The 27,743-nt window shown below is 40.3% G+C and overlaps 1 protein-coding gene across 1 annotated transcript in view; it reads left to right on the top strand.

The window, feature by feature from the left end:
* The first annotated feature begins 226 nt into the window (after window positions 1-226).
* Window positions 227-27,743, top strand: part of SPRY2 (sprouty RTK signaling antagonist 2) — a 76,294-nt gene continuing 48,777 nt past the window's right edge. Inside the window, exons 1-3 of the mRNA XM_080374601.1 lie at window positions 227-531; window positions 699-774; window positions 4,711-25,944. Coding sequence (XP_080230727.1) covers window positions 4,762-5,703 — 942 coding nt within the window. The 5' untranslated portion in view covers window positions 227-531; window positions 699-774; window positions 4,711-4,761 and the 3' untranslated portion in view covers window positions 5,704-25,944. The remainder of the gene's footprint in view (window positions 532-698; window positions 775-4,710; window positions 25,945-27,743) is intronic.

Genomic DNA, 27,743 nt, shown 5'->3' with positions numbered 1-27,743 from the left:
AGATCACCCTACCTCCTCCGGAAAGAAAAAGAGAGAGAGGGAGAGGGAGAGCGAGCAGAAAAACGGCGAGCCCCTACAGCTCAGATCTCAAATCTTCCTCCTCCTCCTCCTCCAAACACACAACAACCACCACCACAAATCCGCTGCGCTCCCAAAACATCCCCCCCCCCCCCCCCGATCGCAAACCACAGAGCTGCCTGCAACACACACACGCTCGCAGAGGGAGCGAGAAAGCTAGAGGGAGAGAGGGGAGAGGAGCTTGCAGCAAGCAGCAGAACGGCTACATTGCACAAGCTGCTTTTTTGGAGGAGCTCAGTGGAAGAAAGCTCTGGGATTTTATTTTAGATCCACTTTATTTTGTTTTCTTTGGCTTTCCCCTTGCTCTTGATCATTTGCAACAACAACAAAAAAAGTGACTTGGTATTGGCGATTCGGCCTCCTGTTCATTGAGGAAAAAAAAGGAAAGTGTGTGTGAGAGAGACTGAGTGTTTTCTTTTTAGGAGCAAGGAAAACCCACCCCGATCCGGAGAGGTGTTTTAATTATTATTATAGTATATACGCGCACACACGTATTTATAAATCTGTCTGGGGAGAGGGACCTAACTTTGCTCTGGACTTTTTTACATGGTGATCATTCTTACTCTAATTTGCAAGTTGGACTAAAGCAGAGTTTGGAAAAGAATTTTTTTTTGCTTTAGGGCTGGATTTATTTGCAAACCGCAGGAAGAAGAAAATACAAGAGAGAGAGGGGTTTGGTGCAGCGCCGCGATCACGGTGAGAGCCTTTTCCTTCTTTGCAAAACAAGCTTTTCAGTACACCCACCCCCCACCCCCCTTGGTTACTCCAAGAAAACTCGTGGAAATGTTTGAGGCCGATCCCTTTTCCATTCGTACAGGTTCTCCCTCTTCCCCTTTCCCCGCTCCTTCCTTTCTCAGAGAGGAGCCGGAGGTGGGATTTCGGAGCGGTTTCTCTCCGGGGGGCGGAGGGGGGGGATAGCTCCGCTGGCATTTGGGGGCTGCGCCGCGTTTGCGCCCCGCTGGGGTGCCTCGGGGGCGCGGAAGGCTGCGCTGGGGGGCGGAGGGCTGAGCGGGCCGGCGGGCATGGCCGCGGGGGCTGCGGGCAGGTCGGGGGCACACACAGACCGACACACACACGGAGACACGGGCACACAGGCTGCAGCGTGTTCTGCTGCTGCGGGGAGCCGGCGCGGGCGGTGCTGCGCGCCCCTGCCTGGCCGGGCACGCGTGGGTGTCGGACGAGCCCCAGGGGAGGTGCAGGAGGGCGCTGCGGGGCTGGCGAGCGCCGGGGCGGTTTGTACTGTCCAGGGGGAGAGCGAGCAACTCGCCCTTCGGTGCGTGATTTACGCCCGTCTGTGGTGGCGTCGGGAGATCCGTGCAATTCGGAAGCGAGTGCACGTCTGGTACAAGTGTGTGTGTGTGTGTGCGTGTGCGCGCATACACATAAGTATTTCTCGTGTGGTGAAATTAACTCGATTCATAACACGAGCAAAGTTCTTCCCCAGGTTCTTCTATGCAGAGGGCAGGTATGGAAAGGAAGGAAAGCCGTGATTTTTGCTTTTCCCTCCCCCTCCCTTTGGTGGGTTTACTTTGTAACACCCCCCCACACACACACACACACCCCCCACCCCACCCCACCCCCCAAAAAAAAAAAAAAAAGGGAAAAGAAAAAAAAGCTGCTGGTGTTTTCAGCATGCTATTTGTGTGTCAGTTTGCCCCACCCCGATGGTAAAGTCCCTTTTGCCCTAATCCATAGTCTGATCACACACTCGGCCCTTAATGGGGGTTTCAAAGCACTTTGAAAGAGGAGGAGGTGGTTGGTGTGTGTGCGGTGGGGATGGGGGTGGGGGTGCCTTGCACAGGCTTCGGACACAAAACAGAAATTCAAGAGCAGAGGACTTCTCCCCCTTAGGCTCGCCTTCCCCCAGCCAGCGAGACACGGGCTTTTTTCCACAGCACGCAAGAAGCCCCTTGCGTTTTAAACTTCCCCAAATGTGCCGAACGCGAAACCCGGCCCCCTTGCTCGCCCTTTTGCCAATCCCAGCTAGGAAAAGTTAGCTATCATGGCACTTGAGCTCTGCGAGAGTGGACTTTGGCTTTTGGAAGTGGGGAATCGTGTTATCACACATGCACACACAAAAAGGCAAATGCTGCTGCTCTGCTCTTGGTGGATGGGAAGGGGAGAAGTGTTAGATCAGAGGAGGGGAAGACGTGCTTTCCCGTAAGAATGTTCAGGCGAATGTATGTTTGCAAATAAATGCCGGAGGTTTGCATCTTGCCCTGTTAGCGGATCTGTCGGGGGGAGAAAAAGGAGTTTCGCCCGACTCGGACCGATGGCCCGCTGAAAGTGCCTTCTGGGTCCCTCCGGGCTGGGGCGGACTGAAGGTCCGGCAGTTTGCAGAATATGCGTAAAATAAGAGGAGCTTTTCCAGCGGCTGGCTTTGTGAAGCTGAATGGGTGCTTACGGCAAGGCGAGGGGGGGTAATCTGCCTTTTGCCCAACTGTCCCCGAGGTGTTGTCTCAGACCGTCTGCGGGGCGCCTCTCATTACCCGGGAGGGGAAGTCTTCTTTAGCATCTCTCGGGGGAGGGCAGGGGGGAAGAGTTAAAAGGAAACATGGGTTTGACTTTCCTGATAAGGCGGCTGCAGCAGCCCCCTCCCACCTCCCAGCCCAGAGGATGTCTCCTGGTTATCTCCAGGTTGTCTGCACTTGCGGGGCTGCCGGCGGCGCCTGCGGCCGCGCTCCGGCAGGCGAGGGGCCGCGCCTCCCACCTGCTGCGCGCCCCTCCGCGCCGGGTGTAGCTGTAGCGGGGACGGGAGCGGAGCGCGGGGGCTTCTCCTCCAGCGCCCACCTTGGCGTCCGAGGGGGGCTCCGCCACCGCTGTCGTCTTAAGCGCCTGCAGGTCAGAGTCAGCTCTGCTTTTGCGCCGGGTTGTCATCTCTGGAGAAGGCAGGGTTTGGTTCAGCCTACCTTCTCGGCTGGCCGAGCCCGGCTAGAACCTGGACGTGGAGGGCAGATAGGGCTGATAGTTCCTCTCAAGGATGGGGAAAATACTTTAATTTCTATTAGCTTATATCTCCACATAGTTTCAGATGAGGAAATGTCTGCTTAGGCTGTTGTTTGAAACTTGTATGACAAAGGTTTAAACTTGAAGAAAACAGAAGCAGTGCTTCAAGATAAATTTGACAGATTTTTTTTTAATTTTATTTTATTTTTTGGGCGGGGGGCTAGCATGACATACAGTCTGTGTCCAAACCAGGATTTGGCAATATCTAAAGTAGGTGGTCACTCTCAAAATTTAGGTTTTTATTTTTTTTCTTAAAAACAAAAAGCACTTGAGGGGAGGAAGCCAGGAGTTAAAAGGTTAAATGTTTTCCACTGCTGTTAGAATAAAGACAGTGTCTTGAGATATTAATTGTTAAACTGTTTGGCTATATTTTATTATACTGCGGTATAGTATTATTGTTGGTAGCTGGTGTGTACAGAGTAACACTGTGGTGCTCTTTCTAGGTATAATTGAAGACATTGTGTGGTCCTTGTAAGAAGCTTGGTTCCTGCTTGGGTTTTAATTGTAAAATATTGTTCTGGATTTTTGTGTAGGTAATTGGATTTTGGAACCACTTTAAGATATGATAAGGGCAAACCAAATGCTAACTAATTTAGAGGGCAGTACCAGAAACTTGTGTATCTGACTGTGGAAGTTAGTTATTTACAAGTTCTCATCTTCTGGGTCTTTTACTGTGTTTCCATTTAAATTAAGTCTGCGTTTCTGCTTTGTAGTTAATGATCCTTTAAAGTAATATTTGCAATCAAGTAGACTTCTTGGATGCTGTCACTGTTTGATTATATTATGCATGCCTCTGTCCCACAAGCTACTTTTGGTAATATTTACAATTTGAAATGTAGTCTGTGGAATTTTTCACCTTTTAAAAATATAAAACTATGGCATCATTGCTTTTGTAGCGTTGAGCCTTAAAATAACAATTGCAGTGGTGTACACGAGTGTGACACACAACTAAAATACTGGAGAGAGATATTTTTACTTGTGCTGCTGAAGTTTTTGGTAGCACTAACTCATTTAATGTCTAACCTCAAACATTTTACTGCTATTTAGTGTTTTTCTTGTGACTATTGGTATTAAACTAAAATTTCCTATTTACATCATATAAAGTTTAATGTGTAAAGAGACTAGCCTACCAAAATATTATCCAGTTTTAAACAGAATTGGAGAATTATATGTCTGTCATCAGCTGGTCACATTACACTTGCTAAATACTTGCTGGCTTTTTTTTTTTTTTTTTTTTTTTATATATATCTAAGGTTTTCAATAGCCTGATGTGAAAAGAAGAGTCACTTCAAGTGGCTGAAGTGTAATCGCTTTGAAGGCCATGGTCTAGCCAGAAGATGGCCTGGGAAGCCTTAGCTAGCAGGCGCAATACCTAGACTTTCTAGAGCCACAAGTTAAGATGTGTGGACCTAGAACAGAATCCCTTTAAGCTCTCCACCGGAGTAGGCAGGAGAGGGCAGGGAAGTGCATGCAGCTGACCAGCACCCCAGATGTGACTCCTTTTTTTTTAATGGCTGATGCATTACTAGATTGTGTGCTGTGCTGTAGTATCCTGCAGCCTTGAAAGGCTGCTGGAGAGAGCAATGAAATGAGTTGCAATAGTGAATCCTCTCTTTGTCGCTCCAGGATTTCAGATGTGTTCTAAGCCTGCTGGGGTGAGCACGCTTCCGGGCACCGATGGAGACGAGAGCTCAGCACGGCAGCGGGTCGCAGGCCTTGCTACAAGCTCGGCGTGACAGTGGGAGACCGCACGGGGAGCCTGACTTGCGGGATGTCCTGATGCAGCAGGTTCATGTCTTGTCGCTGGACCAGATCAGAGCCATCCGAAACACAAATGAGTATACGGAGGGGCCTACGGTGGCTCCACGGCCAGGGGTCAAGTCCACTCCTCGACTAGCAACCCAACCCAAAAATGAAAGGCCCCACGGCTTGCCCGAGCATCGTCATTTTAGCCGGATTCAGCATGCACAAACACACGCCCCTCCTCGGGCACCTCTGTCCCGATCCATCAGTACAGTCAGCACAGGTTCACGGAGCAGTACAAGGACAAGTACAAGCAGTAATTCATCTGAACAGAGACTTCTAGGTTCATCCTCGGGGCCAGTTGCTGACGGGATAGTCCGAATGCAGCCCAAGTCTGAGCTCAAGTCAAGTGAGCTGAAGCCACTGAGCAAAGAAGACTTGGGAGCGCACAGCTACAGGTGTGAGGACTGTGGGAAGTGTAAGTGTAAGGAGTGCACTTATCCAAGGACCCTCCCATCATGTTGGATCTGTGACAAGCAGTGTCTTTGCTCAGCCCAGAACGTGGTTGATTACGGGACTTGCGTTTGCTGCGTGAAGGGCCTCTTCTATCACTGCTCCAACGATGACGAGGACAACTGTGCTGACAACCCCTGCTCCTGCAGTCAGTCACATTGCTGCACTAGGTGGTCCGCCATGGGTGTGGTGTCCCTCTTTCTGCCTTGCTTGTGGTGTTACCTACCAGCCAAGGGTTGCCTTAAGTTGTGCCAGGGCTGTTACGACCGGGTAAATCGGCCTGGGTGCCGCTGTAAACACTCCAACACCGTTTGCTGCAAAGTTCCCAGCGTCCCCCCCAGGAACTTTGAAAAGCCAACATAGCATCACTAGTCAGAAATACTAAAGTAACAAAGATTATTTTAACGTACATATGCAACCAACTAAGCAGCTATGGTCTTGGGACTGTAGTAGAAATGTTGGGGGTATACTTTGCTGTTTGCAGTGAAATGCTTTTCTGTGTGTGTGCCATCTTAACTGATACGCTTGTTAGAATCCAGCTAGTGGCATACAGAAAAAAAAAAAGGGATGCAGTACATTGTGACCCACATATTGCATAAGCTAAAGCAACACAGACACTCCTAGGCAACTCAATTGTTTGTGAATAGTACTTGCAAAATTTGTAAATTAGCAAATGACTCCTTTTTTTTCATTGTTTTCTGCCAGAGATAATGTGCTATATTTTTGTATATACAATAATATTTTCAACTGTGAAAAATACGTGGTGTCATAAGGCATGGCACAGTCACAAAATATTATACTAATATGTTGTACATTCGGAAGAATGTGAATCAATCAGTATGTTTTTAGATTGTATTTTGTCTTACGGAAACCTTCTATTACAAGACTCTGATTTCCCTTTGGACTTCATGTATATTGTACAGTTACAGTAAAATTCAGCCTTTATTTTCTAATTTTTTCAACATATTGTTTAGTGTAAAGAATATTTATTTGAAGTTTTATTATTTTATAAAAAGAAATATTTATTTTAAGAGGCATCTTACAAATGTCACCCCTTTTTATGAGGACGTCATAGTTGCTGCAAATAAGGGGTGAACGATGCATATGTTCACTATAAAATAGAAAATATATTAACGTTTGAAATTAAACTGGGCTACTTGTCATTTTTTCCTCCCACTTACTGTTCTGAGTTGGGAGAACTGGTACTTCTAATTGTAAACTTTACAGTGATACAGTCACAGTGAGTCTAATACGAAAATAGAATTTTTAAGTGTCTTTTTTTGCTGTTGTTTACTAATTTACCTGAAAATAATACAGGATTTTTGCTTCCTTCCTTTGCACAAAGGTCCCAAATACTGTTTCTACAACAGAAGAGGAAAATGAACATAGGAAAATGCATTAATTCATTCCAGACTGGGACTAATAGGCATTGAAAGCTTGACCTATTCTATAAGTGATGAGCTTTTGTGCTTCAAATAGGAAATAAGTAATCGTTCACAAAAAATGTTAGGCTTGCACAGCTTTACTCGGGGAGAGAGAGAGAGAGGAAAAAAAGAAGAAAATTAATATGGTCAGTGCAAAAAGCTTGCAGGATTATTTGTTAAAAGTAGAAGAATATGCCACAGGGAATGATAGATCTGACTGCAGTCCAGCCTTATGTCAAACATTTGCCCCACTTCTAAGAAGAAAGTTGCTTGATTTGTCATTTGTGACAGTTACCTTCCACTGAGGTCAAAATCCTTTTGCTGCCAAGTTTCCCACCGGAAGACTGGAGAATGATTTACCTTTCTTTATTAACAAACTATCATTTCCTGTTCTGAGCATGTCTCTCCAAGTTTAGAGGTCTTAATGTTGGATTTTATTTATACATTTCTTAAGCTGGCATTTAAGAAATAGTTGTAAGTATTTTTAAGCTGACGCTTAGAAAAATCTCACAGCCTTTTCTGAACCCTCTCCAACAAAAACAAGTTATAACTAATAAATTAAAAGCTCACTAAAAGTTGAAAACCAGAGCATTGGGTAAATGTTACATCTTTTTGCCCCTTAATTTTCATCTGTGATCTGCTATTTGGGCTATTTTACATAAGTCTGTAGTACTCAAAAATCTTACACTGTGTGTTTGTGTGAATTGGTTATCAATCATCAAGTGGAATTAAAAAGTGCAGGTCCTGACTAGCTTGCAAAACAAAAATCGCTGATACATGGGCCTTGTTCTTTTTTTTTTCCTTACCTCTCTAGCGAAAAATGTAAGCTAGTGTTCTTTTCTCTCTGCATCAGCTGGCTGGATACTTTGGTACACAAAGACAAGCAGTATATATTTAGCCTTAGGAGAGGAATTTGCCAGGAAGAAGGTGGCTTATGTTGTATGAGTAATTTTTCCATATTTAAAGCGCATCAGTATACTGTGACCGAGTGTTGAGGCATGTATGTGAGATTTTACTTGGCTGCTGATAAACAGATTTTTGTTATTTTTTTTTTATTTTTTTTTTTTAGAAAATTTGTTCTTGAAGGGGTTGGTAACCACCATGCGCTTCCATTCACTGAATGTGATTCTTCAATTAGACAGGTGCTTCTGCCTAAACTGTCCTGGGTTAGCCTTGCTGATTGAAAACAAACATGAGAATGATCCAATAGTCCATTTCTGGGGAGAACCTTTGACCTTTAGACTATATTTCAGAAACCCAAAACCCCACTGATTTTGGTAGAAAGTAAATCTAGTCTTTTGGCTGTATTGATGAACTTGACAATACTGAAGGAGAGCCCTGTCTTTTCAGTGACTTATGTTTCAGTCAAGGAAGATCTCTCTAAGGAAAACTGAAGGTGAAACTGGAAAACTGCAGTATGGCTGAGCAGTGTAGCAGTCAAGGAGGCTGCAACTCTTAAGACCTACTAGATGAAGTCCAGTACTAAAATCCTGGGTGTGTTTTGTTTTGCACTATAGCAAGTGCTTTGACTGCCTAGATAGGTTCCAAGGGAAAAGGGCAACCATCTTCTTCTCGATAGTGAAATTTGAAGCTGGTCTTAACATGAAACACTGGTTGTAACCTTCCACTTGGTTCTTAAAGAGGATAAATAGTGGATTCCCCCCCATCCCAGGTAAGTCCACTGCTAGTGAATTGGGTTGCATGTATGACACTCGGAAATGAGGACATATGGGAAGATGGCAGTAGGGCTAACCAGGTGCAGGGTCTAGGCTTCAGTTAGTATGAATAGCACGTGTATGCAGTGGACTCTTAAAAGTTGGCTTGTGTACGTTAATTAACATCCTAATATTACAGTTATTTAGATAAGGTTTACTATTCTAAATAAAACCAAAATCTTGCCTCAAACAGATTAGATGGTTTTAGTAAGAATTAAGAGAACTTTTCAAGTGGGTTGAGATAATGTTATTAAAGCATGCCTACTTTGTCCTTTGAGATACGAAAGTGGAGGTCCAAGAAAGGAAATTTTTCCGCACACAGGTTTTGAGGATAGCCATGAAAGTCATGCCAGATACACACCATACAGGACTTTGATTTTAAACAGCTATTAAGCCATGAGAGAGGGGAAACCCCTCATTATTGCTCCATTTGTCGTGTTGTCGCTTTAGTGTTTTGATACATTAACCTCATAAATTCTGATGTCACTGTAAGGTTTGCTTAAAGACTGAAGGATTGGACCAAGAGTTATGTATGTATGGTATGAGCTGCAAATAAGTGCATCAAAATGTGCTTGTACAGTAACTTAGAAATATCTCTATTAATATCCTCAAGCAAATTTTTTATTTTGCTCTTTAATGGTTTGAGGCTTGATTATAATTTCTTTTTGAGATAGTGATCATAGCAGTTAAAAAAAGACAAACTTGGATTCAAGTGGCGAATAAAAAGATAGAGTACTTCAGATGGAAATAAAATCTGTTCTTAAAGGATTTGAGATCATATTCAGGTGAGGTTTTACATATTCAACTGAGTTACCAAATCAAGTCTTCAAAAGGCCAAATTCTCCAAATGAGGAAGTGCAGTAGTTAAGTGGTCGCGATGATTAACAAATAGCTTTTATATATACTTTCTTACAAAACTCAGCATGTGTGAGGTGGAAGTGACTTGACAATAGCAAAGTACTGATCACTTATGCACCCAGCATGACTTGCCTTTTTTTTTTTTTTTAATGTACAGTATTATCTGTAATATCTTTTTCACTTTTATCAAAATATAAAATAATTCATTTTTGTGATGAGTGAAATCTCAAGGCTTATCCTTAGATGGCAGGGAGACAATAGAATGCATTTCTGTACTGCAGTGGAACATTCAATTATTTTTAGGAATTAACAGTTGTGGAAGACAGATTTGAACAGTCTGTCTCGTCTCAGATGTTCCCAGATGGGTGCAGGTACAGCAAGTAATGACTTCATTTGCTGAGACAAATTTCTCAATCAATCACTGGAGCAGAGACCCAGAAAGAAATTGGCTGAATGTGAAAGCACGCTTGATTGTGTAATGTCTGTATGAATAGTATTGGAGAGATTTCTTACTGAATATGTCAGCAATAAATTGGCTCATCTTAAAAAAATAAATTTCAGGTTGGGGTTGCAGGTAGACTACGTTGTGACAAAGCACACCATATCCTTAGCAATGAAAATACTCAGTTTTATTCCTGTTTACACAATCTGATTTTAAATCGGAGGTTTAGAAATAAAAATTGATGTCTCACTGAAATCAGGACAGTTTGACATGGAAACTATGTGTGTATAAATAGTACTTTCTCTTTCAAAAATACCGTCTGTTTCAACCTGAGGAGACGCCCTATGTGGCAGTCTTATTTATTTATGTATTTCTTCTTTCTGGTCCTTGTCCCTCCCCTTGACCTTTCCTAGCCGTAGTACATAAAGGTTTACTGCCACTTATTAGGACAAACGGTGAAAGAGGAGGATGAAACAGGCTTTTCTCATTAGTATTGTCAGACTTCTGTGTCTGAAAGTTTAAGACAACGTGGGAAAAATGACTACCTTGCTGTGCTTATCCTGTGGTTTAGAGAGATACAAAGTGTTTTTCCATTCATGTGACATTGAAATCCACAGTTTCAGAAAACATCTTATTTTCATTTCTTTAGTGTGATTTTTATTACTCAAGAAGGCTTTATGTGTCTTTAAAGAGTTCCCCTTTGTTTTAACCTATTGGCTCTGTGTTTCAGCTGGCAGAGACAGAGGTCTTACTACTATAAAAGCATCATCTGCTGTTCCTCTGTCACAGGGATTGCTCAGAAGAGAGCTGATGCAGTTACCTTTGGGCATGAACAGCAATGGTTTCGCTTGAAACAGGTGGGAGTTCAGTGCTTTAAACCTTCGGAAAAGGCAACAGACATTGTACTACGTATCTGAAGTTTCTAATTGCCTGTGTGGTAGGAACGATTTATTTATTTATTTGTTTGTTTGTTTGTTTATTTATTTATTTTTCTCTGACTCAAATCCTACGTGCTGGTTGGAGAAGCTTATGGCTAAAATGTTCAGTTTTAGACTAAAATAAGTCAGTTCCCATTTCAGTAGAATTTACCAATAACCAGAGGCTTTGACAACATAGCCTACTATTATATAGCATTATTTTTAGGAGCTTCTGTTACATTTTAAAACAATCTTGCCAAGGGAGATAGTCTGTTTTAAAAATGTAAGAGACTCTATAAGCTCTGCTTTTCTGAAAGCCTGCTGTATAATTACAAAACCACTTGGTGCACCTGAGTTATGTTACAAGAGAAGGCACTTGATGCAAATCGGATGTTGCAGGGACAAGTTTAACTTAAGAGTCTGAGCCAGTACACAAGAGTGTATCAGGATGAATCACCAATTTATGGGCGTAGAGAGCACTTTGAAAAAAATGGGGTTTTAAAATATTTTTTTTTTCACCTTAATTTTATTTTGATCAAGAAGCAGTATATATCAACCAATCATAAATCATACGGTGGTCAATATTGTTGAATTATAGAATGGTTTGGGTTGGAAAGAGCCTTAAAGATCATCTAGTTCTACCACTCCCCACCCTGCCATGAGCAGGGACATCTTTCACTAGACCAGGTTGCTCAAAGCTCCATCCAACCTGGCCTTGAACACTTCTGGGGCAGGGAGCAGGGGGCATCCACAGCTGCTCTGGGCAACCTGTTCCACTGTCTCACCACCCTCACAGTGAAGAATTTCTTACTAACATCTAATCTAAATTTACCCTCTTTGAGCTTAAAACCATTACGCCTTGTCCTATCACTACCTGCCCTTGTAAAAGGTCCCTCTCCACCTTTCCTGTAGGCCCCCTTTAGGTATTGAAGGCTGCTATACTAACAAAAGAATATTTTGATGCTCTTTCAGTGTGTCTCAAAAAAGACACCAAAATGAAAAATTTCTAAATGACCATTCAAACTTAACATTGCCATCTTCAGAAATGAAGTCAAACATCAGGGCTATAGCAATCCGTGTTTCAAAATTAGTTGCACTGTAAATAAAATGCACTAATTGGTTATAGTTAAAACTGTTACTTTAATTACAGACAGACAGTTCCACCTTAGGTCTAAAAATTAATTCAGACCTTTGTCAGCTTCCACTGTAGTGCAGTTTTTATCAATTACTGATTTTTTTAAAGCATTGATGTTACTTCTTGTTATCATGTAAGACACATGTAAAAGCTGGTGTACCACAAATGCTGTCAAATACACAAAGTGAACAAAGTTATTCTTCCTTCTCATTTCTCTTTCATAAACTATTGCAAAGAGGAGACAATTTTGTAATAGTTTTGTTTGCTTTGGGTCATTTGCTTTGGGTCATGGTGTTTAATTATTGTAGACAGAGTGATAATTTAATGGAGTGTTAGTTTTATGGGTTTTTTTTTCCCCCCCGATGCATTTGGCACTGTGACGTATATAAGTAGAGGGACCCAGAATGCACTTTGGGAACTTACCTAACTGCAGCTGTGTTGAGCAGTAAAGAAAAGCAGGAGTATCAATGCCTTCTTGCTGAACTCATTGAATGCAATTGTACCTTTTAGCAGTGGGTTTACTGTCTTCTACCCCTGCTGCTCTGGAGAGATTATGCAGTTGTTTATTGTGTGTATGTTTTTATCACTCAGTGACTTTTTTTGTTGGAAAAACACTGTGTTCATACTTTAAAACAAGTGCAAGAGGATTCCATAATATTGCAGCTACATGTGAAGTCTAACTGCACACTGTTGACTACTCTCAATACTGTTCTTGGGGAGGAAGGCATTCCTCAGATCCCTTCATCTCAAGTGGAAGACAAGACTGTGTATGTTTTTCTGAAATATATGGGGGGAGGGGGAGTATAATGGTATAAAAAATGAACTTTACATCAGGACTGTGCTTGAGCTGTTCTCTTGAGCTTACATTCAATCACAGTACAAAGTCTGAAAGTGCACAACAGTGTCCCTGGCCACTTCTGTACTAGTAAATCAGACGGTAGGTGGAAATGTTCCTGGACAATGGATTGCAATTGCCCACGCTAGTGAAGCGTTAAGACTTTCCCTGGTGTGAGCTAAGCATGTGCCAAAAAGCATTCTCCCAAGCTATTCCCCAGCACATTTCTGGAGCTAAAATGTTCCAGGGCCATTCCCAAAATTCAGCTTGCCAGCAGCTCCCATCTTGCAGAGGTTAAAGGGGTTGCCCAGCATGGATGCTGTCCTTTCAGGGCCAGCTGGAACATGGTGCCCAGGAACGTTCTTGCACATTTATTTGCAGTCCTGGAGGAAGGAGATCCCTCCCACAAATCCAGTCTCAGGGAGGGAATTCACTCACAAAGACAGACATACTCATGAGTTAGGATGACGCAATCTAATCTCCCAGTAGTAACTTAATTGCACAGAAGGAACATATTTCAGTTTTTGTCAAAGGATTAAGGCAGTTGGCAGTGTAACTTGTTAGAATTTTGCAAGGCTTAGGTGACAGGGGCTCTTGCTCCAATGTAGAGTAGCTACCTAAAATTAGCTCAAGTGGATGTTTAAATATCAAAATGGATATTTTATATCAAACCTGAGTCCATAAATTTTTGTTTGATTTAGGGAATGATATTTTTTCTTTTTACTTAAGTATTTACTGACAAGTCATAAACCAAGACTTTTTCCTATTTTTATCTCTCAGTAACAAGCAAGCTTTCATGTCATAGTATTTGTTTTTTAAGAATGAATCAAGATGGTATATCCTACTTTTGGAACTTACATACATCTTGAAGAAAACAGTCATAAAAAAGTTTCCCCCCATGATAATTGCTATGACTTCATCTTTCCACAAGATACGGAAAGTGTTCTCTCCTTTTTCTTTTAAGCCCCGTGCTCCATTAGTTCCCAGGTTATAGAGTGGGTGGCTTATGGAACCTTGCAATTGCTGAGTGATTTTGCAGGCTTTCATAGAGAAATAAGCGGTGTGTAAAGTATTGCACTTGAGCTTGGCATGTGAGAGAATGGATCTCACTAAAGTATTTTAAGCATATGCAAAATATATTTCTATATACATGCAGTCCAAGGGATGTGGCTGGAGAGAAAAGGACTGTCAATTCACCTTTTAAAATCTCATCTTTAGAAAAACGGAACAATGTCAACTATTTTTTTTTTCTTTAAGTTGATAAATTAAGCTAAGCAAAATATCAGATGGAGAGACATCCTGTTCAGTTTATTAAATGTGGCCAGGATTTGTGCTGTTTACATTTCACATAGTTTTTATCCAAAGACCTCACTTCAGCTGCAAGACTGATGGGTGAAATGCCTGGCCTCACTGGAGGCAATGACAAAATTCTCCTTGACCTCCTTGAAACTCTGTATAGACAAGAGGTGAATTCCTGAATATGTACTGATTGAACATACACTTGAATGGGTATCCTGGGAAAATCCCAGCTGCCTAGGGGAATAAAAAAAGTTTATAATTGCATGAGACACACTTTTGAATCAAGGAATAGCTACCTTACTTTAGGATTTTTAACCTTCATTCTGATCCTACTTAACTTATTCTATGAGTAAGATTATTTATTTCTATCACTGCTGTAGTATATATGCAGTTGCTTCCCTTAGACGCCAGTCGTTAAGATTTTGCTGAGAGGTTCTGTTTTGGGGGTAATTCCACTAATGGTGCTACAGATTCCTGTTAGGCTTTTTACTGACAGGCTTGTGCTGATACAAGCTTGTGTGTAGATTCTTCCCCCTTTATTTCAGCTTACTGTTATCAAACCTTTCTTGTATACTGAAGCTGCAACAGTTTGACTGAATTCACTTTAGCTCAGCTGTTGCAAAAAAAGTCTAGGGAGGGTATTCATTTGGTTTAGCTGACAATCTGGTTAATTGGCATAGGCTCATTCATGCTAAGAGTATCTGCATGGTATTTTGTGACAGTATTACTACATCAGCTATAAGCACTACCTGAAGTTAAATGAGTGAAAGCATGCTTAAAATAAACTACAGTGAGCTACTCTAAGAAAGAATTGTCCATGCACAGTAGCATTGCTTTGATCTAAGATGCCCATTAAGATGGGAAAAATATTTTTACAGTTACATTTCTGTATTGAACGCTATATCTCCTGTATATATATACATATATATCTGCACATCATAATTACATCTTCTTTATGGGAAATAAGAAATGGAAGGAAAAAAGCTACTTCCTATTACCATGTTTCACTGTTACTAGTATTCTTTCAGAGTATTAGTTTCGCTGTAACATTCTCCCCTAGTTTCGAAATGAGACCATGAAAGGCACTTCTTTACCCCACTTCTGAGAGAGTACATCTGCAGAGTGGAGTGCATTTACCCTGTACTTTGTACTGTGTATATTGAGGTCTCCCAGGTGTGGTATGTTGGTCCAGTAAATAGAACAGCTTTTTTCCACTCTGTACTTTCAGTGAGAAATGAGTGATGAAGATGCTAGTTTTCTTATTGCTAATCATACATAATATGGCAACTTTCAAAGGCTGTGTCAATCACTGAATAGCACTGATATAAGCTCTCACACAAATGCACAAACAGGCAGGTTCCCGGCCCCTCACAATTTATAAACTACTCTGGGAGAAGACACCATCAGAGGGTGAGTGGTAAAAGGGAGGGTGAGTGCACAGAGGTGATGTGGTTATATAAACCAAATATGTGCATATCTTGATGACACCAAATCTTTTAAATATTCTTTAAAAGCATAGGAGCTTTTTAGATGTTGAAAATCTTTAATGTCTACAGAGAAGCAGAAGAACCCAGTAGATTAACCTTTTGTTGGGATAGGCACAATGGGTTTACCAGTTTTCCTCTGTTGTTGCAAATGTGCTACAAATGAAATTATTAGGTTATAAGTAAATTATATCCTGGGTTTCAGTGGGAAAAAGAAAAAAATATCCTGTCGAGATATATGAGGGCTGTAGTAGCAATGGCCATGAAATAATGTCTGTTATATTTACTGTTGGTTTGGCTTTACTGAGAGATTCAGTCCCACAGTAGTACAGACACTAAGTAGACACAAAGAGCATTCATTTCTTAATTTAGTGATGTAAACCTGAATTGTCTACATGTGTTTTAGATGTCTCATGTCGATGGGAAGAAAGGTATTGTTTTTCATCTGTGTTTTTTTGTTGGGGTTTTGGCTTTTTGGTTTTTGTTTTTTTTTTCTGGTGAAGGCAGGCTACAGCATGCATGGCAATGAAAAAACTGCCATCCTTGGTATCCATTTCAGAGATGTGCAATAAGGCTTACCGGGGCAAGGAAACACCAGAGACCAAAAAAAAAAATACAAAAGTGTAAAGTGGAAGGTTTTCGCTGTCTTGATATTTGCTTCCTTGGTGAGGTTGGTATTTGTTGTTGGTGATTTGTTCCCATTGTTTGTTTGTTTTGGTCGGTCTTTCCTAAGGGTCCTAGTCTCCTTCAGGTCTCTTAGGGTCTGCCAGTCCTGTGGGCATAGATCGCTCACTTGCCTTAATGAGATATTATGGAATATGAAATATGAACATACAACCCTGTAGAAAATTATGTATCAGCATTGCAGGACAGTGATTGCTGTCACTGCGGGGTTTTTTTCTGATTTTTGTTTTTTGTTTTATAATAATTTGACTGGGGCCCAGATTCTCAAGTTGGGTAAATCAACCAGGCTGCACTAATGGTACGATGTTCTGGTGATTTGCACTAGCAGAGCATCTGATCCAGTAACTTACTACAAAAAAAAATATATCTTACACAGTAGGATAAGAATCTAAAGATAAAAATATTATCAGCTTTTGTTTCTTACTGCATCTTTGTTGAACAATAGCTTTCACTATAGCTCAAGAAAGTTCAGATTCCTTATTTATAACACTTTTAAGAGCTAGTATTTATTATGTTGAAGATGCTTGTGCAAAAGGAATGCTTTCGATGCAGTCAGTTTAGGATCCTGGGATCACTTGAATGTTCCCAGAGTTGTTACGAAAAAAGCAGAACCCCTGCAAAAGGAAGAAAACTGATAATTTCCATTTACATGCAACAGTGTTTTACATTCTTAAAAAATTCTTAAAGCATGCTTTGTGTGGCAGACATTTATGCTGAGCCTATTTATTACGGAGTGAATAATATTTTTCAAGAATGATTCATCTGGCTTATTTTAGAGGCTGCCTTGAATTCTGGTCATTTCTATAGATACTGCAATTCATAGTCATTAGTAAGCTAGTGGTTTGATCTAACCTCAGCTACCTGTTGCTGGCTGTGAATGGAAGAATTTATTTTTAGTACAAAACCACAATATGAATATTTTCCACTCTGAAAGTATAAAAACCCCTTTAAGTAAAAATTTTACTTTTTCTCTGTAATGTGCTGTGGCTCTGATGTCAGACATACTGGGTTCTTCTTACAGAAAATCCTTTAAAATGCTTGATTCTCTATTGAACCTGACAAGAATTTCCTCCACTTAACCCCTTCAGTGCCCCCAGGCATTCAGCTCACATAAAACAAAAAGGAGCTCCTATACCTCCTAGACAGGGATGGTGGGATGTTGACAAATCCAAGATGAAGAAAAGAGACAGAAAAACCTGGGCCCTTGGGCAGTCAGGAAGGATGTTTGTGGGTAGGCTGACATAGCTGTGATACGTGAGGATGCCAGCATCCCTGGAAAGCTGTGACTTTATGACCATGCAGCCACTGCGGCTGCCCTGCTGATACCAGAGCCTGCATTTTGGTATGATGTCGGTTTTGTTTGTTTGTTGGGCTGGGCTGTTTGGGGATAATTTGGCCACTTCTGCAAGATTCAGAGGTAGAGAAGGTCTGTGATTTAGGGAAGCATCAGCTCTGCTTACTAAGGCTCAGTGGATTAATCATGGTAGAAAGCTGTCTGCAGGCCTTGAGCACGTGAATCCTGCAGTTAATTACTGACAGTCATCATGTGAATCTCACCTTACTGAGCCTCTTGACTAGTCTTTTCAGTTAAGTAAGGTGACATGCATGATCGTATCTGTTAAGAAAGCTGTTATTCCGTGTAAGGGTATATGGATGACTCACCCACCACAGACTGTATTGCAAGGGGGTAGGAACTGGAAGCTGACATGATGCCATTGGCTTATACACAAACTTCTCATTTTTTTTCCATAAAACATTTGAATTGCATTAAAGATAAGATGAAGCAACAGTGTTCAATGTCCAGGTACCTTTATACTTATGTTTGATTTATAATTTTGCAACCCAGCATAATCTATAACACAGTTAACTAACAGCAAGCAGATAAAATGGAAAACAAGAATATAACACAGTTCATAAACCAGGAGAGTTTCTAGCTCATACCCAAAGCTCAGTTAATTTTAAGGACGAGGACTGGCTCCTAAGCCTTGACAGAGAGCCTGGTTTCCACAGAATATTAGGGCTTTCACATAATTGATGGGCTTTGGTTCCTGTTCACCACCAGGCTTTTACCGTTCCAGTCAGAGAGGCTGCTGACCTTCCCTGCTTTAGCTTGTCACCACATTTCCACAGCTTTAAAAAGATTTAAAAATAATTTGTGGATTTCTTTGATGGAGGAAAATGAGTTCCTCCTTCATATTTGTGATGCCTCAGAAGTTCACATTTTATGCACTTTCTTAACAGACCAAAAGAAAGAAGTAGATGGTTCAGTTCAGTTAGTTCAATTAATTTATCTTAGGTGAAGAAGGCTGTTGTCTTTGTGTCCTCACTAGTAAGGAAAAAAAAGTACGTTTTTTACCAACTGCTTGCTTACACAAAAGATCATTAGCATAAGGTAAAATGTTAATGTGGTCAAAGCTGCTGGAATTTCAGTGCATGTGGTTTGGTCATTTGTGCTACCAAGAAAATGTTTACCATCTCTACCAATACATGTTAAAAGCTACAGTCATGCTCTTAGCACTGTGATTTTACCATCTGATAAGTAGAAAGTATTTGTTTGAAAAACACAAGCAAATAAGTTCCATTCCTCAACCAATATTCTCAGAGAAGATACGACTTGAACTTCTGGTTAACACCTTCAAAGATGTAACTAACCACCTTGCATTTCACGTCTGTGCCTTAAAAAGCAAGAGACCTTGCTTTTATAAATTCAAACATTTCTTCTCCTCCTGACCAGCCACAAGGATTTTCTCCGGGTATTTATCACTGCATTGCCCAAGCAGGATCCCTTTGATTTTTGGCCTAGAAGCAGGAAGGGGACAAGGAAAGCATCTCTGGAGAGCCCCCTTCCTGGCTGCAGAGAGGAAGAAGTAGCAGGAGCACACCTCACTGCATTTCCTAGATGACGTGACACATAAATATCCTTCTGGTAAGCAATGTAACCTTACCACAGGACTGTAAATATTACTTTCTTTTATTCTTATTTTTAAAGTGTGATTGTGAAAGAGCCATCTCTGCTTTCAGATTGTCATTGCCCTGCAGAGAATCTTCACCATGGTTAATCCCTGGATTCAGCTTCCCCCAATTTATAGGGACTATCACAACAGGTTTTTAGTGATTATACATTTGTATAATAAATTTATAATAATAATAATTTGTATAATAAATGTATAATTAAAACCCCGTTTTTTTTAGTGATTATACATTTGTAAGGACTATAATAGACTAATATTCAGTATTTGCCTGCTAGCTAAAGATTAGAAAGGGGAGATCATCCAGTAAGGGAAGAGGCTGACCATAGCTTTATTTAGGAACCACTTAGGAGACTTTTGAGAAGTGGCAGCCAAGCTGAGATACATCTGTAATCAGGAGTTAGTTGAGAAGATGCATAAGGCAATCTCCAGGGACAAACAACCTTCACAGCTAGACACAGTCCCGTCAACACCTGTAATGATAACTAGCTTCGAGAGCTCAGCTGCAACCTGCTTCTGGACCGGCTTAACCTCCTTTGTCTTCATAAATTTGTTGTTAAAATGTGAGACATGCAAGTGAGACATGTACCTTGCATGTCTCTGTGAAATGTTTACAGACAATAGATCCTTGAACAGAAGTTAAAATGAATGGGGTGGAGTGGGGTGTACTGTCAAATATCCCAGTACAACAGTGGTGGATGTGAGAGGGATGGGAAGGGAATGGACTGCAGACAGTGACCATGTCTGCATATTTTCCCTAGATAGAATCTCTGTTGTCACCATCGGAAACTTAATCCTGGGCTATATGTACCACTTCTCTGAGGCTATAGGAAGTCCCTATGTTCTTAAGACATTTTGGAGACACAGAAATGCATACCAAGTCTGAACTCTCTTGGGTTTTCCTGAAGCAGGTGTAGGGGAATTTTACAGTGAGTGCCTGTGTGTCACTCAGCTGCAGTTTACTACAGCCTATCAAGGCTCAGATGGCAGTCCATCTTTGTCCATCATCTCCATCTGGATTCTGTTAGAAAACTTGTGTAGAAGTAATGAAAAACAACTCATGGAGTTGTGCTGGATCTATGTTATTTTTCCAGTGTGAATGGACACTGCTGACAGTGTGCAAAGACAAAAATTCTTCTGCTAAATATGTTGATAAAGTTATTCTCTACAGTGGTCTTAGGGAAGATTTTTCACAAAAATTCAGCTTTTCAAACAGCTAAGTCAATAAGACACTGCAAATGGTATCCCTCAGAAAGCCCAACAACACGAACACAGCTATTTAGCTATAGCTTATGGATGGTTCTGCAAGGCTAGCAAGCTGGCTAGGGGACAGCAAGCATTCATGCCCAGAAGATCAGCCCTGGGACATCCAGAAAATATATAAACTCTGATATGTCAGTATTTAAGGAATAATAAAATACTTTTTTGCAGCTTTGCTGAATGGAGGAAAACGCATCCTATTGCTCACAGTTTAAATATGAAAACTTGTTTAGTGGGGTGATATTATTGAAGTATAGAAGTAACAGAAAATATTTTAGACAGTCCTAGTGATTTAAAGGCTAAACTTCTATACATTAGCTTCCCTGGTCAGAAAAGTGGTAATGTATGTGACGTGAGACAACCTTAATGTGCAGACATTGCAGGAGAGAAAATCATGGTTTCTCAAGGTCTAGTTTTCTTTAGGTCAGAATTACATGTGTTGTAAAGGGAATACTGAGATCCAGGATTGACTTTGATTTGATCACCCAGCGCCTTCCTGTCTGGAAGTCTGGCTCTAAGCCTGGTCTTCCCCTTCAGCAATAGTATTTTAATGAGTAAATACATAGTCCTCAGAGCTATTAGATCATTGGCTAAACTGACAAAACCTAAAATGATTATAGCCCAGAATTTTGCTTTCCACACCTCAAATAGAAAATAACTACATTTTGGATTCAGATTTTTTCTAAGTTAGACCTTTCTGAAATATTAAATACTTGATAAAGGAATTGTAAATGTAAATTGAGGATGTTGTCTCCTCTCCACTGCCTTGCCTTGCCTTGCTTCCCTTTGCTTTGCTTTGCCTTCATTACAAGTATTTTTTAAAGAAGTCAGGGCACAGCGGAGCCCTGCATGGATGAAAATCATCTCACTTTGGATGTCCACAGCTTATGCATCTATTTCTACACTCACTGCCCTTGCGCTCCCTTGATCTTTAGCGTATGCAAATGAATAATCTTAGGATGTGTCTGCATTACCAGGTGTTACAGAGCAAAGAGTGAAGGATGGGACTGGGTTTGTTGTGATCTGTTACGCTTCTAGGTCTGCATATTCACACTGCTTCTTTAGTGTCAACGACGTTGGTGCTGGTTGCTGATTGACAGCACATCCCTAGCCTATGCAAAAGAGTAACTGCCGAATGACCCTGCATCCGTTTTGCAAGTGTGGTGCTGCAAACTGCACCCCATTGCACAACGGCCCCCTTGGCTCCATCAGGAGCAAAAGTGCTTCAAGTACACTAGCTGTATAAATCAGAAGAGTCCAAATATAGATTCAAGACAAATTTGCACCAAAAAACACTCCTCCAATGCACTGAATAATTAGTGTAAATGCACCTGTAGGGTACAAGCTGTATGGCCTATTTAAACTAATATTTATTCATCTACATTAGGATGAACTGATTGGATTAAGAAAGGGAGTATGTGTAACTAGCCCAGATGGAAACATCTATACTTTTAATTTTAAGATTAATTAAAATGGATCTGATGCTGTACTGATTTCTTATGATAAGAATTTTTCTACACATTCAGATACATGAGATTGTATTGAAACTGTTTTACTAAGTCTTAATCTGTACATTATTTGTATATGTAAACCCTATCTTTTTTTAGATCTTCTGTCTATTTGAAATGTCATATAATTCCATAACCAAGTCTAAGCAATATTTTAAAATTCTGGGTTTTTTTTTAAGCGACAATTAAAAGATTACTATTTCTAAAAAATCTGTATTAATTTAGAAATAATTAATTCAGGGCAAGCTTCTGTATTAAATGCGTATGTCTGTATGTGACAGAGTTGTCTCAGCTTCCGTTGCAGTCCATGGGAGTTCTACTCTCAGTTGTTCACACTTGAAGTTTTTATGCTGTTTGAATTGTCCAAGTGTATCTGTGATATTTGCATGAGTCTGGCATGACCATCAGGAGTGGCAGGTGGAGTCAAGTTACTGCACTAGGTACCTGTATAGAGGCAACTGTGTAGTCAGAGGATCAACAGACTCCTAAATCTCCTAAAGCAAATCTCTTTTTGAGAGATTTGACTAGACTAATAGCACTCTAGACTCCTTTGACCAGATTGACTAGGTCTCCATTGACTTAGCTTAGACACCTACATTTATTGCTTCCTAAATTTAGATGTCTGGATCTTGAACAGAAACCTACTGCTCGTTACTGAATCACTGCATCCTGTTCCTACTTGGTTAACCACTACATAATCATTTCAAGTGACTATATGGCACACTGATTCAGAAATAGAATGCCAGTTCCTTATTTTATCCATTTTAATGGCATTGCCATTTTTTAAACTGTTACAAGTATAATCAATTTATGGTTCTGATGATTACAACAGTTTTCCATGGCCTTTTATTCATTATATTTAGTGTAGTTTACTAAATATACAGGAAAACTGCACATCCCACTTCTCACAGTTATATCTCTGGGGCGGAACAGTCCTGTTATTACCAAAAATAATTCCCTGTGCACAGCCTTCATGGAGCGTAACACAGAGCGCCAGTAGAACATTGTTTCATGGCTTATAAAATACACTGTCCAATAACAGTGCTGGTGACATTTTTCCAGGCATGCAGAAAAAGGCAGGACTGTACAGAATTACTTAAGATCATTTAGTGTAATCATCTACAGTAAGAAGGACTAAATGTACTACAACCATTCCTTGCAGGTATTTGCCTAATCTGTTCCTAAACAATCCTAATGAAGGATTTCCTGCTGAGACCCTGTTCTAATATACTACCTACTATATACAGGAAGATTGTTATTGCCTCGTTCTGCAGGCTTCTGATTTTTGGAAAAAAAAAATATCTTTCAATCAGCTGCATGTACATTTTATGGTGATTACATCTAGAACATGCTGTGGAAGTGCTTATGCCTGCATTCACTGTAGTGGAATACCATGACCTTGTCTCACCGCGAAAATGTAAAACCAGCCACCTTTGGTCAGACAAAAGATCTGTATCACACTTTATCCTACTCTTCACAGAAGTAGGAGATACATAAAAACATACTAGCTGGTACAGATACCACCCCAGGAACTCTCTCTCATAGTTGAGCAGCTTTTAACCCAGAAACTTCCTGCATCCAATTTAGTGTTTTAATTGCTCTGAATTACCTTTTTGTTAATTCTAAAGCCTACACTCTTAAGCCATTCTAAAATTATTGTCTATAATATCCTTCAGCAAGGTGTTCCACCATTAGAATATAAATCTAGCTTTTGGCTGGCCAAACAAGGTAAGATTAATTTCACCTTAAACACTAGCAAACTGATTGTTATAGATGTATTTCAGTATCTTTATGAGGATTGCAGGCACATTGACTGATCTATACTTTGATCTATAATTCCTTGATGGTGTTGCAGTGCTTAACCTGTCCTATGAACCTCTCAGCAGGGGTTATTAGCTCAGGTGCAGCACAAAGCGAATTCATCTAACTGGGTACATATGTTTCCAGAGTCTCTGCACCAAGCTTCACTGTTTTCTGTAGACATTTATTATGCTGCTGTTGCTGTTAATGCTTTTGTCAAGTCACAGAAAAGAAATACTACCAGATTGGTTTCCTTGTCTTTGCAGTTCAAGTTCCTGAAAGAATTTTCAGGAATGATGCAGGACACAAGAATCGAGGCAGGATCATCTTTTTGTTATAAGGCAAATGTATGAGTAGCAGCAGTTACGCCTTTAGAGTTTCTTCTCATGGGGAAGGAGACTTCACTCTTGGGGCATAATAAACTTAGATTTTTTATCAACATTGGTGAAATGTTCAAGTCCTCCTGTTTTGCATCTTTACAGTTTTGTTTTTGCATCTAGCACTGTGTGGTATTGTTTGAAGCTTCCTGTGGTCTCTTGCAATGTATAAGTTTTCCCTTTTTCTTTGTCATTTATTATTATCAGTGTTACAGCAGTAGGCCCCTCCCCCACCCCCACCCCACCCCCAAGCTGAGAAAGATTAGGACTACGTCCCACTCAGGGAGGGACAGATAGGACAGCCATTAAATAAAATGTCATGCATAAACCCAAGATGTACTTAGTGACACAAAATGCAGATAACGTTAGATGCACGGTAGAATCTGGCTGGTTAGACCATGTTTATAACTCCTTTGCACAGCAGCAAAAAGCAAGGAGGATAAACCAGTTTATCTGGTCTATTGATTTCTTGTTGCTCTGAATCCTGATACTTTGATTTTTTTTGGCTTGGATCTTTGTGCTGCAAAAAGGGTGAAACTGATGCTTAGGGCCATCTCCCTAGTGGTAACATATGGATCAGGTATGCAGGTTGCTGGCAGAGGATTTTCTAAGGTAAGTCTGCAAAACATGCAACTACAGGTCTCCCTTTAGGAAGGGTTTCAAACCCACCTCTCTCATTTTACATGTTAAATGTGGCCTAGAGGAACATCCACCCACACCAAATGGAAAAGCCAAATTTCCTTCCAGTTCCAAAAACATTATAGACATCTGCCAAATGACATTTCTAATTCTTCCCATAAAAAACGGAAAGCTAAACAGAAGCATCACCCTTCCAATAAATCCATTCCAAACTCTTCCTGATTTATTCCAGATCCACTGCATTTTGGCGAGGCTGTTAAATAATACCCGCTTTTGTTCTCCTTATGGGGCTTACCTCAGACTGTGTTTTATATGGGTGTTCCTTCAGAGATTTTAAAAAATGCTCTAGAAATCCTAAAGAGGCAAAGTTTGACTTCTGATATACGTGTTCAGTTCCTATTGACTCCGGTGAGGAATTTTGAGCTGGACTAGACCACAGTGTTGGAAACATTTCTTTAGGCACACTGAGGAAAATGAGTAGTTCTAAATAATTGTTAGTATTTCCATCAACTAAAACAAAATTTACGCACCTTAGTTTGCCTTTTTTTTTTTTTTTTTAATACAAGAAAAAGACAAATCACCGGCATATGTTTGAGAAAGCAAATGAATGGTGAAATGAAGAAAGCCACAAAAACCTTGTTCACAGGGTTTTTTTTAAGGGCTAATTAATCACATATCATAATAGATGTATCACCTCTAAAGTGTAAGTAAAGGATAAAGCTTTAATTCATCTTTTACTGCAGTGAGATTTTTGAAAAGCATCCAAATTCATATTACCATAAAGAAAACAGGTTTTAAGATTTTATCCTTTACATTATAGGGACGTTGAAAGGGCTGTTTTAAGCTGTCACTGTTGTGCCTCTATTTGTTCTGGAAGGTTTTTGCAGCCTGACTACTTGGACAAGTACAAGAAGACCCAAGATCCTCTGGCTATGCCCTGACCGGGTCAGACAGAGTCAGCTCCTGTCCAAAATCAAGTAATTGAACTTGGGTTGCTCAACCCTCGTTGTTACCTCAACACACAAGTGCCATGTGAATGCGTCTATGTATGACTTTGGATCAGAGCTGGCTCATTTCTGGCCATTTTGAAGAACAGACAGACCAGCTTGCATCTGTCTGTACCTGTCCCTGTAGACATACCCTAAAGCTGCTAAATAGCTGATTTATTTTTTTATTATTATTATGTCACAGTAAACAGTGAATATGGAACGTCAAGCAATCATCATGGAACTAAAAAAATCCTCAACGAAGAGAACAGGTAAAACAATGCAAATAAAATGCATTTTTTTTCCTCCCACACCCATGAACTGTCATGCAAGTGCAATAGCTGGGATTGACATAAATTCTTTTTGAAAAGATAATTTAGTAGTGTGCAGTCACCTATTATTTTGTCCGTTACTGTACTATTTTAATATGTTTCATCTTATTTTAAGAAAAACTTAAATTTTTATATTTCCAAAATGGAAGCAAGAAATACTGGCTATTGGTAAAGGAAATACAAAAGAGTTTGTGAAATTTTCAATATTTTTTTTTTTCATAAAATTGAAAGTCCTGGTAAACTTTGGATAAGATTCCATACTTTGAAGTCATTAAGTATTGCATGAATGTCTCAGTTGGCAAAATTTTCCCTAACTATACCTGTTATTAAATTCAGTAATGTAGCAAAGTAAAAATGGTGATTACAGTGTATGAAAAAGCATTAATTTGTTCAGTAATATAAACCACCCCAGGTGAAAACAGAACATGGATGTATAATCCTCACTAGTCACTTAGAGCAGTGCTGTCCAATATTATTCACTTACCTTTTTATCATAAATATTTGAGGGTTCATTATTTATTTTTATTTTTGCAGTTTAGTTCTTCCTTTTCCATGTTTAAAAGCTGTCTTTTCCAGATTCTACCGGTAACATTGCTGTTTCAGTATTGATGCAGTCCTGTGCCAAATATTGCAGTCCCTAGTCTGTGGATCCACCCTACACAGCCTGCTACAAGCTGTCATAGTGCTGGTTTACCTTTGGTTTTGTGCTTTGTGTGGGTGAATACAGAGGACTGATGACCACATTTTGTTTGGAAATACCGTAGCAGTACTAAATGGGAGAGGGACTTATGGAACTCTTCCAAAGGTCTTCCCAGGGTTTTCCAAAGAGCTCTAATAACCTGAGAGATAACAGAAAATATGGGCCAAAGCTTTTGCACCTAACTTGGGTCTCTATCCAAACTCCACATTCAGATGGATCAGAAGACTGGTTTAAAGAACTGTTTGTTCTCAGTGTGATCAAAGGGCCATTCCATTTTACAATGACAGCAGGATACCATATCCAGAAATAATACATTTTAAAGAAGTCTTTTAAAGCCCAAACTCTCACCACGATTTGAGCGTAGGTCTATGCTATAAAGTGGAACTTTATTCTAGCAGGGGACAAACAGGTGGCAGCTGAATCTGAGATGAGACTTAATTTCCCAAAGTCTTTGCATAAATGAAGGCTAAATAGCATTAAACATAGCAGCACTTTACACCTAAAATATCCCATATTTCAGTAAGAAACAGCAATATCGCCTCAAAGTAGAATAGAACACAAAGTAGCTATGGGGATATGTAAGCAGATATAAATTTAGAAGATCTGATGAGCCATCTCAAACTTTTCTCCAGCTGCTTTGATGACATCATTGGTTTCACTATCTACAGTGGCACCATTGTCACACTAAACAATGACAGTTCTAAAAGTCTTCTCTCTGCTTTCCTGACAGATATTCATATGCTGTAGAAGGAAAAAAAAATGTCTTCTTGTCATCATAATTTTTCTTTTTTTCTTTTCCTTTTCTTTTTTCCTCCCACATAATTCCCTTTTGTCCTTCAGGTCTTAATTGCAATTCATTATTATTTTTGTGAAGAGCAGCCTCATGAAGGCAAAGAGTTAAAGACGTCACTTTAAATGACAAAAGCTGAACACTTTACCCCACTTTCAGTCTCTCATCTATTCATCCTTTTCATTGTGAACTTCGCTATTTCAGCTTTCTAAGCTCTTCAACTACCTGCCCCTAATTTGTATTCCTGGG

The sequence above is a fragment of the Falco punctatus genome (assembly GCF_963210335.1).
Source record: "Falco punctatus genome assembly, chromosome: 2".
Classification (NCBI taxonomy): domain Eukaryota; kingdom Metazoa; phylum Chordata; class Aves; order Falconiformes; family Falconidae; genus Falco; species Falco punctatus.
Note: the sequence above shows the minus strand (reverse complement) of the source record. Positions and strands in the feature narration are given on the sequence as shown.